The sequence below is a fragment of the Anopheles marshallii genome, chromosome 2 (assembly GCF_943734725.1).
Source record: "Anopheles marshallii chromosome 2, idAnoMarsDA_429_01, whole genome shotgun sequence".
Classification (NCBI taxonomy): Eukaryota; Metazoa; Arthropoda; class Insecta; order Diptera; family Culicidae; genus Anopheles; species Anopheles marshallii.
In genome coordinates this window covers 57,561,874-57,580,862 of record NC_071326.1, presented here as the reverse complement: position 1 = coordinate 57,580,862, position 18,989 = coordinate 57,561,874, and the positions used below count along the sequence as shown (strand labels likewise).

The following is an 18,989-nucleotide window of genomic DNA, read 5'->3' as shown; positions in this document are numbered from 1 at the left end:
CGAACCGTCCACGGTTCGTCTGTGCGGGTGTGATTCTTTTTTTTTCTCTTCCGGCAGTTTGTATCCGTCGGGTTGTGCCCTACGCTAAGAAGCACAGGTTTATGTTTGCAACCGTCTTAACAGCAGTAGGGCACTCTTGCGGGATGAATAAATATAAAGCGGAATGAAAACAAAATTGTACAATATTGTACTTCTCATCTTTCACTAGATGCGTGAATCGAGATCCGTTCTGCGTCATCAGTAGGAATGATTTGTTTCAGAGATGGAACCTTTGGCTCGCCAGTACACTATACAGTTCGTGGTATTCACAAACAGTAGCAAAGAGGTGCTTGTTGATATGGTGAAATATTGGTATGGTGGTATTGCAACGTTGTAAAATCGTCTATGTTGTAGGTGATGAGCTAGGGTTCTAGATATTTATTAAATTGCTTTTGAGAAACAACTTCCAATAACGAAAAGTATGATGAGTTTCAGCTGATAGCTATTTGTAACTGCATTAAATGTCGCATTGAGGCACATGTTATAGAGATAAACATCTTTTTATACATATTTTTTTTACAGTTAGCATAAATACCATGAGATTTCCAGTTCATTCCTACTTGTTTTTTTTTACACTTTTTAAAAAATGTGTAATAAATGTATCAAACAGGACTGTTGTTCAACATTTAAAAGTTGTATGGCATTAACCCATTATATTTCAGGAGTACAAAATGACAATCTTAATAGCATGAAACTTTCCAGATCATCTAGGAAATAGTGGAGTATAAAAATTCAATTTTACCAAACAATATTTTTCTTCTTTCTCTATTTTCTTCGAATTTTGTGTTAAAATGCATTCTTATGGTTATACATTATTAAACAACTTTTTAATTTTGGCTTCGTCATGTTCAGATCATATTGCTAGATAAAAACAATTATATTTGTAACAGAGCTGTCGGCATTCATATTGTTTTTATTTATACCATATACTAAACTTTTGACTCTCGATACGAAAACCAAAATGATAACCAGTCGATGGAATACAAACAAAGAAAATAGACACAAAACAAAATATCTTCTGTGTGCACGATTTATTTTCAAGTGTGTTCCCCAGGTGTCGGTCTTAAGAATTCATGTTGTTTTTAGGTGTGGGCCCAATTGCGACTGAAAAGAAAATAAATGTCACGAATTAGTTTACTGTTATTGCCCTCGTTTCCTGCAATGATTTTTCCGCATTTCCCACCTTTTGGCGTTTGTCCTGTTTCCCATCGTTCTTTCTGTTTCTTTCGTGTTTAGTGCATGCCTTCCGAAATGGTTTGTGTAATATCGTTCTGTGCAAAATGTTACTGCACATCGCAAGCGAGAATATTACATCGCGTTCACTAACAAACTTCTTGTGGATGTTTGAGTAATTATTGAGCCTTCATCAAGCGTAGTAACATTTGGCACCTTGCTTCTGTCCAGCAAGTCCAGCTCAATGCACGCGACCAATCAAATACGAGTGTATGCCGCAACATACTACAGCCGTTCTGCTTGAACCGTGCTGCCACTAGCAGCTATTTTAATTGAGCTTTTTGTCTATAGATTTCCGGCCACTGACTGCGGCCAGCTCATGAAGTCTCTGAGGAAAATTTCGATTCTCAGTGCTGGTCAGGTTCATCCTGGCGTGCTTTGATTACGTTTTTCTTTCTTCGTTTGAGGTTTCGGTATTTAGTCTACTTAATTATGCATACAAATATACCCAATGCGAAGCCCTCAGTTGCGTTTAAACAGCGAGATTGAGCCAAGTTGTGAGGTATATTTCCATTTCTATTCAAAAAATTAAGCGGCTGAATCTGTACAAGTAGCATAACGAAAAATATTCACCTAAAGTAACAAACACACCCTCCATCACGTTCGAATCGCTTAAGGCAACTAAAAGTTGTTAAGCCTAGTTTTTTGAATCGATATTTAATTATTGCGTGAATTTATCTCAACTTAGCTAGAGGAAAAAGGATAAGGAACACATTAAGTGGTTATATAGTGTATTCAAATATATAGTACAGTCTTTTCCCGGGTTACGCGACACTCGAGTTACGCGAATTCGGGATACGCGAATCCCAAAAATTTGACAATTCGTGTAATTTTGTATGTGGAATTGATGTTTGTATTTGTCAAATTTCAAATTTTCCCAAAAATACGTTACATTTCGATATTAAAAACATTAATTTTGGCAAAAATTTACTCTAATTTTCGAAATAAACGTAGAAATATCAACTACTAATGAGCATCGTAACGTGAAAAGAAGAAATCGATCACTCAATACTAACTATAAACGATATTCTGAAGGGAATTTGAGTTACGCGAACATTCGAGTTACGCGATTTCTCTGGTATTTTCAAATTTCTAAAATAAAGTTTTGTATCTTTTGTTTGTATCCATTTTATGTAAGTAAGTTATTGTTTATCTAGGTTTTATTTAGAAAAAAAACTGTGAGAATTGTTCGCACTGAAGTCTGAAAAGAGTCATAAAAGTACTAAATTATTTGATCCGTGCAGCTTGTTTAGAAGTTCAGAGTATAGAAACTGTCGTGTATTAATCATTTATGTACACATTTGCTAGTACGTCCCATATTACCACGCCTATCTCAACTCCGCTTTCTCTTTGTTTGGCTTAAATTATTAGTTCTTTCCCTATGCCATTATATTAGCCTTATAATGGTATATTGCAATTATTTCTTATCCTGAGGCAGAATAGTCCTTGCTACGGAAGAATGGTTTAAATGTGATGTATTCCCTTTAGTTTTGTCGTGTAAAAAATCGGTGACAAATTATTCTTGGGAATATCCCCCTTGCAAACTAGTAACTGTAACGTTAGGATGTATTTGATACGTATAGAACCGCACAAGTTATTAATTAATATAACTATTCTTCTTACTTTCCTGAATCCTTTTTATGATGCGTAAAACTTAATTGAAAATCAGTATTGTTCTAAGGATCATACGTCTAATAATACCATAGTCTACTATAAAAGGAGCATGATATGATGTTCAATCCCTTCTGCGAGTAGTTCAATTCTGTTTGCCTGTTGCGTACTGAGCGGATCGCTTAATGGGCGAATATTGAAGATAGTAGTATATCTAGTTGGCAATTCCTAACGTACTTTGACGGTGTCATAGTCAGCATGCTGATATGTTTTGCACCGAGATATGACTATTATTATCTCTCAAGGTTTCACTCTGCTGGACATGAAGCGTTGGATTGTAGTCTACATTTGTTCTCATAGTCGTTGTCGGTGTTGGTCTATCTAGTTGGCCAGCTATCTGTGACTGCAAACACCGATAACTTAGTTGTCAATTCTGTATGTGGAAGATACGGCCACGGTCCAGTTGTTGTCCTAATGTTGAGTCATGCATAAACGACGATATCTTTTCATAAACCTACAATGTTTTAAATAGCAAGTGTCGTCTCCTATAGGCACGACCATTAATGTTATGTTAAATTGTTGCTAATACATTACACCAATGGGAATGCCCTGGTTACACTGCTTCGTTCTAATCCTCTCAATGGTCGGCAACGGTGGATACTGTCGGTTTCTGCATCTTACCAGTATCGTATTACAGTGAAATTGTATCCACCTCATTTTGGTTTATTTACGTCTAGCCACTATTTAAAAAAAGCGGTAGCCTCCGAGTTGCTCTTCGCGTGGTTTTATACGAGTTTGTTGCCGTTACCGCCGATAAAGAAGTGGAAATAGAGGAAATAATAAAAAAAGTTATGGACGCAGGGAAATCCGAAAGAATGAGTCAGGTTTCCCCATCTACCGACCAAACCACACACAGTCAAAAACAAACACACACACATACATTGAAAAATATTCCAGCCGATTATATGGCCCTTGGACAATACCACTGCATGCAGAACCACAAAAGATGTATACAAATGATCGATCGGTTCGAAAAATCACATGTAGTTATACCCTTAGTTTCCAAAAAAAGTAGAATCCAAAACAAGCATAAAAAACCTAAAGTAGGGCCAGCTGGAAAACGCATTAATCGTCCAATGAATGGTTTTGCTGTAATATGCGTCTTCCTACTAGTATGTTAGTATTAGTTACATGTAGCATTCACTTCCCTTATTTTGTTGACTGACAGGCAGGTTGCTTGCCTGCATTCCCTAGCACCAATGTACAATGTGGCATAGGCTGTACATATTTCTCCCTTCCGAAACTTCAAGGATGAATCCCTTCGAGCGCCACTAAGCAGAAACCGTGCGCTTTTACCGTGTTGGGTAGTTTCTACAGAGTTGGTCTGTATGAGGGGTGATTCAACAATGTAATCTCCATTTGTACAAAGGCACATTGCCACTAAGCAGTGAATACGGGCTTTAAAGCATAGTTTGAAACCGCATACGTTTTGAAACATTTCGCACATTTTTCGGCGTCCTGCAAAGTGAACCAGACCTGTGAGAATTTCAATACACCGAATGGAGTACGCTCGCACTTGACGTCACGCAATCGTTTACGATGCTTTGTATCCTGCGCAGTTTTTCTTGCATTTTCTCTCTGTCTATCTCTGTGCACCGTCCATATTCTCACACAAACACACAACTGGAAACGGTGGAAAATTCAAGTAGTATTCACCATGAACCATGTTCGTTTGCTACGACTTTCGTGTGCGTGTGTACGTGTTCGGGATCGTTCTCGGGCGGAGCTAGTCCGTTCGTCATGTGCCTGCGAGCTCAAAAGGACATCAGCTTCTGCAGAAGAAAGGTGTACCACCGCCCGTGCATGGCGGCCGGATAGTGAAGAGGACGGTGAGATTATAAGTGAGTTTTTTTTTGTACGTGATTTTGCGTTCGATGATCAAAGTGTGTGTCAAGGAAATGATTAAAATATTGATTCCGGACGCATTCGCTGGATAAGTCACGGTTAATGGTGATTTCGGGAAAATGTGAACGGTTGTTCGATACCGCAACTCTGAAAAATAATAGTGCTCCCTGTTTGTTTGGCGAGCTTAACGGGTTTTCCATCGTTATATAATGGTTTTATGGAACGACGAATTATAGGATATAGACAATGGTGAATAAATGGAGCGGAATGAATATTTTCAGTGCAGTGTAATGATGTGACCGCTAAATAAAACCGACTTTAGTATAATTTCGTTTAGAATTATGTGATATGGGATGGATACGGATCCGCAGTGAGATCATTTGTTTGTAACTAGTTCGTATCCTGAAACCAAAAAAAAACATACATACGTATTTGTTGTACTCTATATTGTTGAACTACATTTTGCTACGCACAACAGTCTCATTTGAACAGGCCGTAAAACCACAGAAAGATAGAACTCTGTGATATTGTGTTTCCGGAATCATATTATGGCCGGCGGCCGGTGCGCTATAGAAACGTTTTCTTCCAATAGTATGTTTTAGAGCTTTTGCTTTAAATCCAGAAAGCTATCTTGTACTCGCCTCTGTTAAAAAAAAAACAACATAACAACGCGCACATCTCCGGTGATGCAGTAATGAGACACTTTTCCATTGCTGTTAAAAATTCGATGGAAAAATCGAGACAAAATATGGCTGCATACTTCTGGTAAAAATGAAACGAAAGATGGCTTTATTACAGAGAGCAAGAGAAAGAAAAAGCGAGAGCGGGTAAAACTAAAGGGAAAGTAAAGCATAACGAGAGAGCTGGCTACAATCCAACAGAAAAAAAATGTGAGAGAACGAGAGAGACAGAAAGGCATTTGAAGAAAAATGGAACAAACTTGATTAGATTTTCCTTCTTCAGCAGCCGACCACTAACAAACGGCAGTATTGTGGGAAAAGACAACGAATAGTAGAAGGCAAAGGAAATTTGGTACATGCACTGCAGTGTCCAGCGTTTCGGTGTTGAGGTAGTTTCCGCGGTTTTCTTGTGCCGTGTACTGAGCAACCGCCGTAGTGGAGATGATTAATAATTAAAATCTAATTTGTTCACAATGCGAATTGAGTATACCGCTGAGTGGAAATTTGCAAAATCAGCCAAAGTGTAAAAGTGCGAAAATAAAAGAATGTCGGCAAAACAACGTACAGCTGTGCTGGACAGTGAGCGCTTATGTAATTCATTTTTTATAATAATTGGATTGTCTATTTAGAATAGAATAAAAGTGGAACAAGTACTAGAATATACTGGAAGTACATCTATAGTGGAAATAACTGGTTTAAATTTGAAATACCATCGCTGCCTGAAACAAGCTTCAAAAGATTGAAAACATATACACAAATGTGTATTAAATTGTTTTGGACTCCTTAAAATATTAGATTTATCGAATACAGAGATGCTATACAGCATACATCTTGAATATAAAAATTCAAATCAGTATAACAACTGGACAACGTGCCAATGTTTCACAAAGGTAGAAATATGGTTCATAGAACCCATACAATTTTAATCAGCAGCAGCAGTGCCTAAATGCTCGTGTAGATTTTTTCTCCGTGTTTTAGTTCCATATTTAAATTGAACTATAGTAGCAAATAGGTATTATAAAAGTGTTAAAAGTGTTAAATAAAGAACGGCTAGGCCGTATTGCTAGTTTTGCTATTTGCTCATGTTAAAACAATTAGGCCATATATCTCGGAGAGTATGCTTGAACGGTAGGGAGTAAAAAGGTATTGGGATAATATTGGATAACGTTAAAATGTATGTTTTGTGGATATCAATGACATGAATATTTCGATTTACAGATACAATGAATGAATGAATTAGAAATTTTAAAGACTGTCACGATACAACAGTGGTAAAGTGTGAAGCCCCCTAGTAACAGCTGCAATATAATAGAATATCCCACCTAAAAACAAACGCGATTATATTGTACAGGCTATTGTACAGGTCAATATTGACTATTTTGACTGCTGTGTCGTTACAAATCTGTTATGAAAACTAAAGAAACATACAAATTAAACACCTCATAGTGTTTGGATAACTGCACGCGGGCGATCGGTTCGTGCTATTAACAACTGAAAGTTGTTCATTAGCAGTGCATAAGTATAGCATCAACGAAGCATTGATCAAATGTAAAAAAAACCTGTAGGCAAAGCTGCAACTGTTGAAATGCAGTGGTTTTGCGCAATCAATTTACATATGGATTATTTTGAGTAATCATAAAGGTACGTATTGTCTTTTACTTTTGTATTTAAACTACCGACTGTATATTTGTCTATCTATGCTTCAGTATCTATTTGTAGATCTATCCACGTACGGGCAAATTTTGAAATGTCGAATAGAATTAAGGCCGGATTGATAAGTGAGTGCATTTTTAAAATGTACCGAAATGCTGGAGAAAAATGTGCTTATGCGCTGAGTTGTTCGATATAAATATACATTAACTTCAACGTACAAGATCATTCAATGGTATATAATACTGTACATAGTATGGTACATATAATTATTAAGTACCCCAGTTTAGTCGGAACGAATGAATTGATTTACTGACATGTTTAATATTAATCATTTATATCAAGTTCCACAAACAAACATTTTTTAATGCTGTACAGATTTTGTTGTGCACAAGTCGATTTGTAGCTAGTGTAGTTTAGTCACCAATTTAACCAATTAGTTACAAAAGAAGACAAAGAATATCTACAGATTAATGTCGACAGAAGCATGGGTAAATTTATTAGACTCAACTAATGTAATGATTTGTGATGTATGATTGCAACGAAAAGCAAATTATGTTTGCTTCGGTGTGTTTTAAGGATAATCTTAACATTTTTGTGCCCAGTCGGACAACCAACCAAACGGACCGAATAGGTACGCAATACGAAGGAATCAATGATACGAATGAAAGCGTTCCGATCATATATAAATTATTTTCTACAATTCATCGTAGCTTCGCCTCAACATGTTGAATGATAATCAAACAACATTTGAATTGCAATGGTTTGTGTGCGAGCAGGACGAATTATTGATGAAGTTACATTCGAACACGCAGTGACGAAGGCAAAATAATGCGGGTATTCGATCTATTCACGATATAGGATACATGTTTCGGGATGTATGTTGTTTCTTCGTAAATCATGTTATTACATGATTCTTAAATTTGTATTGGGAAGATTGCTGAAGTTCAATATCTTGTCCGACGAGATTAAAAATCGAGGTGTGGATGAAATGCGAAATATACAGCACGGCACAAAACATGGTTTCATTGCTCAAATTAAATTTTATCGTGCTACTATCGTACGATTTGTATTATCAAAGTTAATATAAAATAATGGTTGGAGGATGTTTAAATATCTTATCAGTAGACTTTTTAATAATCCTCACATATTATGAATCATTTGCTACGATATCAAGATTTCTTTAAACTCAATTAATTTCCTATGATGGCCCGTGACGTGTCGAATCGACATAGACTATAATGCACGTGAATATTTATTTACGTTACGTTTTTTTGTAAATATTTCGTTCAGATATCCTAGTTTGCCTAATTGTTAACAAACCAGCAGTTTTTACTGGTAATCGTACTTTAACTCGTGTTATCTTAAATCGTAGCACTGTTGCATCTTAGAGAAAAAGTATCTGCAGGAAAATTATTAGTACAGGTCATAAACTGAATTAGAATAAAAAAGGATAAAGGATATATTTCGATGTTTCAGTGTTCCAGAGAATCGTCGTTTCTGCAATAATATCAATACCATTTGTCGAAGTACGCTAATCTAATGTTGTAAAGCTTTTTTTCCGACACAACAACCTCAAAAGGTCTTTTCTGGGTTTCTTTGATTTTAGTCAGTCCTGCGTACGGTGGATTGGTCCGGATGGGATTTTGGATCGGTCTTATCGTGTGAAGACCGCTATTAAATAAACCGTCGGGCCGAGCCGATGCTAAGCTTATTATGCTACATAATTTCTTTATTGTTAGCCATTATTGAACAAAACATGTTGATCAGCTGGCAGCAGCATTTTGAATATAGTAGTTAAAAAATAAATTGTTCTGTCCGTTTCGAACAAATGAAAATTTATATGATAATAAGATTCGACAATTTATATGTCAGTTAGATTCACACAGCCATTTTCATTGTTATAGCAGGCTGCGGATTGTAATTCACAATCTCAAAATCAGAAAAATTAAAGTCATCGATTGACTCTACCTTACGGTTGATTACGAGAGACGGGAATTTACTGGGGATCCTCCTTATCTGTTCACGGAGAGCATCGACATGGTTCAGATAAATGTGGGTATCACCAGTAGTATGTATAAATTCTCCTGCCTGAAACAGTCAAAAACATTTACATGATTGCATTCATCAATATTATAACAGCTATCCACTACTTTACCTTTAGTCCAGTGACATGCGCGATCATATGGGTTAGCAAGGAGTAGCTAGCAATGTTAAACGGCACTCCCAAGCCTACATCGGCCGATCGCTGATACATCTGGCAAGACAGCTCTCCATCGCTAACGAAAAACTGTGCCAAGCAGTGACAAGGCGGTAGGGCCATGTTGGGAATATCGGAAGGATTCCAAGCGCTCATGATGATTCGGCGATCATAAGGATTGTTTTTTATTTTGTGTATCACTTCTGCCAACTGATCAATTCCCTGTCCTGCATAATCGTCGTGGCATGTTTTGTATTTTGCACCAAAGTGACGCCACTGAAAGCCGTAAACTGGACCCAAATCGCCTACGAATGGGTTAAAACGTGCATAAAGTGCGTGTTACCATTGCTGTCAAAGTAAGATCATCATATGATATGCAAATAAACAGGCACTTACCTTCCTCGCGATCCGTAAAGCCACACGAATCCAAATATTCGCGAGTGCTGTTGCCATCCCAGATACGAATCCCTTTATCCTGTAGTTCTTTGGCATTTGTTGAACCCTTGATAAACCAAAGCAGTTCTTCAGCAATGCCTCTAAAGAATACCTTTTTCGTGGTTAACAGCGGAATGACCCCATCCCGAAGACTGAATCGCATTTGGCTGCCGAATATTGACAAAGTGCCTACGCCTGTCCGATCCAGCCGCTTGCTTCCTTTATCGATAATATTTTGAATCAACTGCAAATATGCTTGTTCCTCCGTGTTGGATTGACTTTCGCTATTCATAGCAATTACATTCCCATTTTCACTTTCCATAATTCACACCTTATTTCTTGTTTTTACGCTGCTTTTTTAATCCCTTCCGGCGTGTTTTAGTTCGCTATACGAGTGATTTGGCGCCATAATATTGTGTTTGACAGGATAAGTGTCACAGCGGTCATTTCTGCGATGTTTTTGAAGTTGAAAAAAGTTATTTAAAAAAAAAGGTATGAATTTTTGTTTCAATTTTGAACCAAAGATATATACGGCAAATGGTGAGAGTAACAGCGGTTAGGTTTCTATGAAAGGAATTAGAATATTTTTTTTTGCTGTATGAGCTGTGCGGAGACCGCTGTGCTGTGGATGTCTTGCTGTCAAAATTTGCAAAACAATAGCCGGACAACGTACAGTCAACACCCGAGTTACGCGGTTCTCGACTTAAGAGGATTCGGAAATATACAGATATTAAAAATTTCGCATTTCACGGATTTTTGCATGCAAAATTTGTCACACGACTTATAATACTTAATACGACATATCAAACGATGTTTTAGAGGAAACTTAAGATACGCGGATTTCTCTGGAAAGCATTATCCGCGTATCTAGAGTACCCGTTTAGGCTTTATCTTTTTGAACCAGGTGCATTTGTTGCGATCATTTTATTGAGAAAAAAAAATAGTTATGAGAATCCGTCCAGCATTGCACATTCGAGGCATGCTTTCTGACGAATGAGCAAATTCGATAATTCTCGCCTTACCGTGCAATTAGACGGTGACAATTTTCTCGGAGACTTTTCTCCGAGACTTTTTGAATTAGCTCAATCAAGCAAAAAAAGTTAATTTCTCCGAGACATTTCTGCTCTCATTTGTTTGTTTACATGCCACTCGTGGGTGTTAATTTTTTTATGTATGCAGATAATAATAATTTTATTTTAAGCTTGAAATGACTTGTTTTTGTGGATAAAACTTGTATTTATGAACAAATGACAACAGAACACAAGCCAAAATAGAGCCACTTCATACACGCGATGTAAATGGAAAGCCGTTATTAATATATGGACTTTTCATCGCCTTTCTTCGAAAAGTCTCGGAGAAAAAAGTCTCCGAGAAAACTGTCACCGTCTAATTGCACGGTAATTGCACGGAAACCTCAAGCGGTACCCCTAAAGATATTTTGCTTTACCAATTCTAATGTTGATTGATCTTATTTACCTGTATTCCGATTGTCAGTCTTGTGTAAGAGGTATTGTTGTGACCAACTACCTTCTTTTCATGAGCAAAGCTGAGCAAAATACAATTGAATGAGCTGAGAAATGAGGTCCCTCTTTTGCTCACTGTGTGAGGTGGTGTCATGAACCACCTCATTAGTTCTGAGGCTCAGTCATTGATTATTTTATAAATTTTTTTTATTAATTTAAAAGCTTTTTTCGAGAGGAACGGCCGGCCGTATTGCAGTTTTAAGAGCACTTATAAGTAAACAAATATGTACAAATATCGGTTGTTACTGCTCGTTGCTTTTGTGAATAATGATATTTCTCTTATTTTTTTCAGGAATGCAACTTATAACATTACCAATTTTCAACTTTTGACAAAGATTGATGGTAAGTATTGAAAACGAAGCCCCTATAACATAAATAGCATTTGGTTTTGGTTTTGTAAAATCTGAACAATTCAAAAATATTCGGAAATGCGATACATGAAAAAAATAGTTGTTTGTTACAACTTGTTCAATCGTTTGGTTTGGTGGGGGTTATAGCGATTTCGAATTAACCGTCAACTCTGCTCTACGGACACCCGGGATGATTTCATTAACAAACTAAAATAACTTGTGAATATTGAAATATTGCTGCTGCTAAGTTTTTTTATGTTTCTTCGAGAAATTTAATTCTTTTCTCGAATGCATTGAAATTGTTAACACTTCATCTCTAGTCATACATTTTTTTATGAGGTACAGTTGCCTATTTTAAAATTTCTATAATTTCGGAAGTATTAAGTATTATTTCGGAATTTAAAAATTAGAAATGAAAATTTCTGTAGTACTGTGGTTATTAGCACCGTGAAGAAATTAGAATCTTAAAATTTAATTTACTTACTTACTTATCAGGCACTACAACTGCTTCACGGTCTTGGCTTGTTGCAGGAGTCCCCTAAACCGCGCACGGTCGTGCGTCGTCGTCTGCCAATCCATTATACCAATCCGGCCTTTCTGGCGGACGCATCAACGGCATCACTCAATTTTGGACCTACCACGTCTCCATGTTAACAACCTAAATGAATTTTACGGGGCTGGGGCATTGTTTAGAAGCACTGCACAGTTAGCACTGATGTAACATAACAAAAATTCTATAATTTTTACGCATTTCGCTTTTGGGTAGCCCGTTTCAGAAGTTTTAGTGCGATATGTAACATATTTGCTATCAACATTTCGCAAATCACACTTGTTAAAAAGTTGAGAAATATTACAAAGTTACAAAATTTACAAAAATTACAAAAAGTTCGTTGCATGAAATATTTGCAACTCGCCAAGCCCTAAGGCCCCTAAGAAGCCCGCTACTATTTTAAGGGACGTACGGAAGGGTCATACATGAAATATTCCAGCGACCATTTGCTATAGTGTAAAAAAAAGATACATTTGCACAAACTTCACAGCAAAACATCATCACTCGACGTTGACTTGTAGGACCGTGAATAAGCGGATACTGTGAACCTTCGCATATAAACATCAATGAGTCAGGTAATAAAACTCCATGTACACAGGAACATCGTAATGCTTGGAGTCGTTACGAAGTACAAATATTTTTATTGCTGCGAGGTTGGTTGCTTCGCGTGTACTTTTTCTTTGTGGCATTGAGTAATGGGTCACTCGATCTAGCATGGATTACAGGGTTGTATTAATTTACAAGTAAATGTTTTGTTGTGTTAAAGCGTAAATAAAAACAGTGAGGTTCTTATGAAAGTGGCAGTAAAATGGGCTAGGGCATAGACTTTTACATTGTTTGCGAAACAAGCATTTTATGGGAGTATGGTAAATTACAAATGGAATTAGAAACGATAACTTTAATAAAGTTTCGGTGTTAGATACACTTTTTTTTTCGATTTACTCATCATGTACTAGCATGCAGATGTTTTTCCCCTACTGACATCTTTGACTTGTTTCTGCCATTAGGCGATATTTAAGTTTCAACTAGAAGTTCCTGGTGTTGGATTGCAGGATAAAAGCAAATGGTATACAATTGATACCATTAGTTGGCATATCCGGAAGGCTTTATGAGTGGCTTATCACAAGGTTTAAGTTGATTATATTAGAGTTGACGTGATGTGGAGCCCGCACGGATCGATTCCAGACATTAGGGCGCCAATGCAAAGCTACGTTTCCCGGCCCGCCGGAATCGTACCTCTGTGTACGATTTGACATGCTTGCAAAGTTCTGGGACCAGCGTACAAAGCGTTCAAGGTCATTTTGTATCGGGCATTTCAAACATCGATCGAGTATGGTGTCGCGTGGGTGATAGCGCGTGGTCGGATGGAAATGAGGACGAGTGACCAACAGAAAACCATGCAAAGGTGATAGACACGAAGGTGAAGGATAAAACGTTTTAGTATTTCCCTTGAGGCGAGATTCTACTTGCACGTGGTAACGAACAATGACCTTCATGGTCCGGCATAACATGAATTGTTGTAGGGTGATGTGTCAGCATAATGGACGAGTTAAGATCCAAACAGAGAAACAATGGCACAGTTACTAACTATGACCAAAGATTTTGTGTCAATGTAATATGGTATTGATTTAAAAAAAAGTGGAAATGAATGAGTAGAGAAGGAACAAACTCTAGGGTTACGCACATGCAATGCAGCTTTCATGTTTTTTTTTTCGTTAGAACGGCCTGGCCGTATCGACTTATTTTACCACATAGCCGGATAGTCAGCCCTTGCTACGGGGCCCGGATGGGATTTTAGTCCGGTCCGTTCGTGTGAAGGCCGGCGCCACTACCATCATGCCACCGGGCCGTCCCTGCCTTCATGATTTATTACAATTTAAAAATCAATTTATAATTTAAAAACATCTTTCATGATTTATTACAATTTAAAAATTATTTTTAACGAATGGAAATTCTTTACGACTTAGTTATGATTTATATCTAGTGTACCCTAGTTTTCATACTGCAGGAGGGATACATGTAGGGAGAACATAAAGAATTTTTAGGATTTGCAAATCAACCGTTGTTTCCAATATTGTTGATTATGTAGTGACCAAGCAAACTCCCAGTGGAGGAGGAACGATATTCTGGTAGGAAGATGACTTCGTAACCTTTTCAACGTTGGAATGGTGTGGATCATAATCCTCAACCTGAAGATTTATGATTTATTTATTTAATTTATTTATTATTTAATTTATTGAATAGTCCTGAAAATATTTTGATTATATTTATCTGCAATACCTCAGCAGTATTAGTAGCCCCTGTGAAAATTTAGCGACTTAGTGGATCCCTCTTACCTCTGCAAAGCTCTGAAAAGGACTATCAAAACCATTTTTAACGTGTTTATTGAAAAAAAAAAAATGATCAGCGCAAGCACAAAATTGCTCTCCACTGAACGCGTGTTTCAACTCCTGTTATTATTATGTTTTAAATACATTTTTTATTGTCAAATCTATTCACAGGTTCGAAGAAATACTACATTAAATTGATTAAATTAAATTTTATTGAACACTAAGCGTTGGCTTAGCCAAACGCAACTGAATGATGAACTGATTGTGGAATAGTCGTTAAAACCGTGTCGTAGCCAATCATTCACATGATCAACTACCAACAATAGGAGACGTTGACCAACTCAGTACACCTTGTTATTGTTTTTTACGTTTTATCGTTTGAACGTATGCCAAACAACAAGGATATTGTCGATGGATGTGTATTGATGGGAATCTTTGGCAACTGTTCAATTTTCTTCAATGGTTTTTGTTATTCGCCCATTTGTCGAGCATCGTTCGGAATGTCCACTTTACTCAATTCTACTTGCAAGATAAATTGTATATCTCTGGAGAAGGGTTCTCTAAACACATCGATAGCTTTACAAGTGCATCAAAAGCTTGGTTCCACCTACGACAAAAGTTTGTTAGGTTCGCTGGATGTTCTTCGTTTTTGGTGGTGGTTAGATTATCACGAATATTACATTTCTTTTGTCATGCTCAAATATAAGCACATAATAAACTGGTGGATCACGTGGCAAACGAGTTGAAAACTGTCCTTTGTCTGTCTTTCCTTCAACTCAAAACGGCCTGTAGAACATATGTTTGCTCTCAATGATAGCTCCTTTCACTACCATGAATTTAATTTTGCTCGGAGAAGTTCCGGGATAACTGAATTGATGTCAAACAGAACATGGTGAAAGAATCTTTCGAAGACGGGGAGCATAAACATAGTATCACATTCTGCTAAAAATGAACCATCTTCGTGGTTTTGGAAATATTTGGTGAAAAAAAATGGTTCGCGAAGGGTGAGTTTTATTGAAACTCCAAGAAACTCGTTCGTGTTGGGTTTGCTTTGTTCCGTTCTTCATTAGGGATTTTGGATATTGATTTTTGCTTCATCTCATTTTATCCGAACATTATGCGGATACTCACGTTCCTGCATGCTGCAGAGCGGTTGTTCAGCTGCATGCATGTTGTATAACAAATGGAAAACAAAAAAGTAACAATTTCCACGACAATGGCAAAACTTCAAAATTGTGAAAAGTTTTCCCGTTCCAGGAAATAGAACGAAATGTAATACGTATAACCACAACTTTTTCACCTACTTTTTCACCTATTATTATTATCATTTTTTATAAAACTGTTCTGCTTGAACTCTGGTTAAATTTATAATATTTATTATATTAAAATTTGAGACGCGTTTTGTAGTAGCTTTGTGCGAAAGTAACTTTTGTTGATAGTCACAACATTATTTAATTTTGCCGATTGTAACGGATGCATTATTTAAAGCAATGTTGCGAATCATTAGATGCCATACCTTCCAATAGATTTAACATGGAATCTTAATTACTTTATCTTCTAACTTGAAACGTTCCCCAAAAATACACTTAAAAAATATGTACTTCATTTTGGTGTCAACACAATGCTAATCTACCCGCTATCTACAACTTTTCAAGCGATTTGAAGGTGGGAAATATTAAACGTTTTTTGGCTAAAATAATTAAAAAGTGCTTGTTTAAAATGAAACATAAGGCAGATCACTGATAACAATAATGTTCTACAACATCCAAACACCACGATTTCCTTAACCTGTGGTTTGCTTATAAGAATAATGCCCGGTGTGTAAAATCTACCTTCTGTCTAAAAACTCCGATGACTCCGAATATTCGCATAGAAATGATGTAGCACTGTACAAATAGTGCACGAAAAATGATTATCCAGCGCCTTCCAGTCAGTGGGAAAACATGTACTATGGCTCGGGCCTTTGAACGGTCAGAACGTGAGTAACTTTACGTGTTTTTTCTTCATTAGCAGTGAGATTTAGCGGAACGAGCGTCTCTCACTCTACACGTTCAGTACATAAAATGCTCTCATAAAAGTTCACCAGAGCGAATCACACGTTCCAGACTAACAACGAACCAGGACTAAACATAAATCATGCCCTTGAGGAACAACAACGGCGGCAGCACTGTGAAGTTGCTTGTTCATTGGAAAACCCCCAATGAACTGCAACAGTATTTTCTCTCGTGCGCTTGGAGGAACACAGGACTTATGCACTCTTCGTTCGATTCGTTCCAGTTTGCAGAAAGGAGACGGTGGACTCATCATAAACCATTCCATTCCAGAGTATCCGCCAAGAGTGCACAAAAATTGCAGAGGTTTTTTAGGGTTTGAGAACAGAATGGATCGTACAGTAAGGTGCTGCAAAGTGTTCAAACGAGCATGCACTGAAAAGCTTCCCCCAAGGAGAGCTTTTGCGAATTTGCGGGAGAGAATTGCAAAACTGACTGAACAAAGAGCAACGTAAAAAGGACATTAGTCGCATTCGTTACGAGCCTTTGGGGTAATGGTACGGACATCCAGTGACACGATAGATGTCTTATATTTATTAGTGCACACACTTAAGACGTTATAGGGTGCAATAGATGTGTCAGTTGCGATCCGTGCGGTGTTGTGATTTTAAAATAGCAAGCTCCGTTTTGCTGTGGAAGATATATTAATTCCTTTCTCAACTGGCATTTTGTTAGCCCCAGCTCGTACCGTTAGTAACCGGCACTTTTGGTGCTTCATGGTTGTCCGGATGATGCTATCGCTTTGCCGCAGACGCCGGTTTGTCTGGACCACGATGAGTCACCTCCGGAAGTAGACGTCGTTGTCGTCGTCATCATCGTCGGCCGGTTTGCGATTTGACAGCAAAGAATATTGGCAGATATTTTCCAGTAGTTTAGTTTGTTCCCGTCAGCTCGTGTGCGAAGGTGTGTCGTTAAACTCTACTAGGAGTGTTAGTTGATTTTTATGGCTTTGTGTTATTCGAAAAATGGAAGCTTAGCAGCCGACTATACTAGTGTCTGATTAGGTGAAACCTGACCGAGTATCACGAGTACCGCCCGACTGTTTACGATATCATTTCTACTGTACAGACGCCATGCTGCTCATTTGCCAAGAGATTTTCTATAGCTTACTCGATGGGTGTGGGCCTAGCTAGTTGAACAAGAAAATCACAGTGAATCGATATTCTGTCCGTGTGTGGATTTTTGCAGACAAAAACTAAGCAATACAAGTGAGCGCAGGTGGAGTTGGTGTCAATATGTGTGAAAAGTTACTGTTACTGCTATGAAAACGTAGCTCATCAGACGACTCAAATTACGTCATATTTGCCAACCAGTTCATCCCAGCTTTAGTGCGCCTTAGATCAGTTTCCATACGGTGCGTTTGAACTCGGTGGACAAAGTGGCGTACTTTGGGCATCGATTGCAGTATCGAACCGCACTGCTGTCGTTGTGTTTACTTATAAACACAATCAATAGTGTGCTACTCGATGTCCTGATTCGACTAAATCTGCTTACCACTGGCCTGATACTGACGATCAAAATAAGTACCGATTCTATGGTTTCGATGGGTCTGAAAGGAACCAACATATTCATAGGTTAGTTCAAAGTTGCATTATATGCTCATACAACTTAAATGTACACCAAAAAACCTAGTCCTTCTTAGCTTAAAAATCTATCTAAATAAATCGTTAAAAAATGACTCGTGTATTTCAAATAAAAAAATAAAGTTGTAAAAATAGAATTGCAACGTGGATAGCCTATATATATTTTTTTTGTTTAATTGAACCGACATAAGATTTCATTTTTTGCAGCAAACCCATGTTCCAATTGTGGCTTGAAACTGGAACATGTCACGTGCACAGCAAACCATATAACATAGAATATAGAGGGACTACTTTCGTTCCTCGTCGTCGAAACTCGGTGTTCTTTCTGCCGAGTATGTCCTGTTGCACATCGTTGCTGTATTTTAGTTTCTTTGTGTTTTCGACTGCACGTGAGCCAACGAAGGTTTGTTTGTTTGGTTCTTTTCAATTCGAAAGAGCCTTGAAGACGAACAAAGAGCATAATTCGTAATGGTACACTTTTCATTGCACAAAGGACAATTCAGCTTGTAGTATGACAACGGTAGCATGATAGCATGGATGAATACATATGATGAAAGTAGCTATGAAGGATAGTTTTACGTTATCTTCGACGTTAGCTTTTTTACGTACAGTTACTTATAGCATTAAAAGGTAATGAAACAGTTTCAAATATGAGCGATTGCACTGAAGGACGTCGATCCTATTCTTCATTTGCTTAGGAAACCTATGCCAAGAATTGTTTTTGCGGATACGCAGTAAAAAAATAATCGATCGTTTTGTTAACAAGAAACCAGCCTAAAATAATCTACTAATTATCAACATGTACCACATTCCCCAAAAAAAATATCATTTTTTCTATCTTATCTGATA

At 37.4% G+C, this 18,989-nt stretch overlaps 1 protein-coding gene across 1 annotated transcript; it reads right to left on the bottom strand.

Moving 5' to 3' along the window:
- Positions 1-8,999: 8,999 nt before the first annotated feature.
- Positions 9,000-10,075, bottom strand: LOC128710428 (thymidylate synthase). The gene is made up of 3 exons (XM_053805481.1): positions 9,715-10,075; positions 9,277-9,623; positions 9,000-9,209 (listed from the first exon to the last, which is right to left on the bottom strand). The coding sequence occupies exons 1-3, from the start codon at positions 10,073-10,075 to the stop codon at positions 9,000-9,002; spliced, it is 918 nt and encodes a 305-aa protein (XP_053661456.1).
- Between the last annotated feature and the right edge of the window lie 8,914 nt (positions 10,076-18,989).

Excerpts from the sequence above, each read along its gene's own strand:
- LOC128710428 (XM_053805481.1), bottom strand. The coding sequence starts at position 10,075 with ATGGAAAGTGAAAATGGGAATGTAATTGCTATGAATAGCGAAAGTCAA. Across the intron at positions 9,624-9,714 it reads CTTTACGGATCGCGAGGAAG|GCGATTTGGGTCCAGTTTAC; the intron begins GTAAGTGCCTGT and ends ACCCATTCGTAG. Across the intron at positions 9,210-9,276 it reads CGCATGTCACTGGACTAAAG|GCAGGAGAATTTATACATAC; the intron begins GTAAAGTAGTGG and ends TGACTGTTTCAG.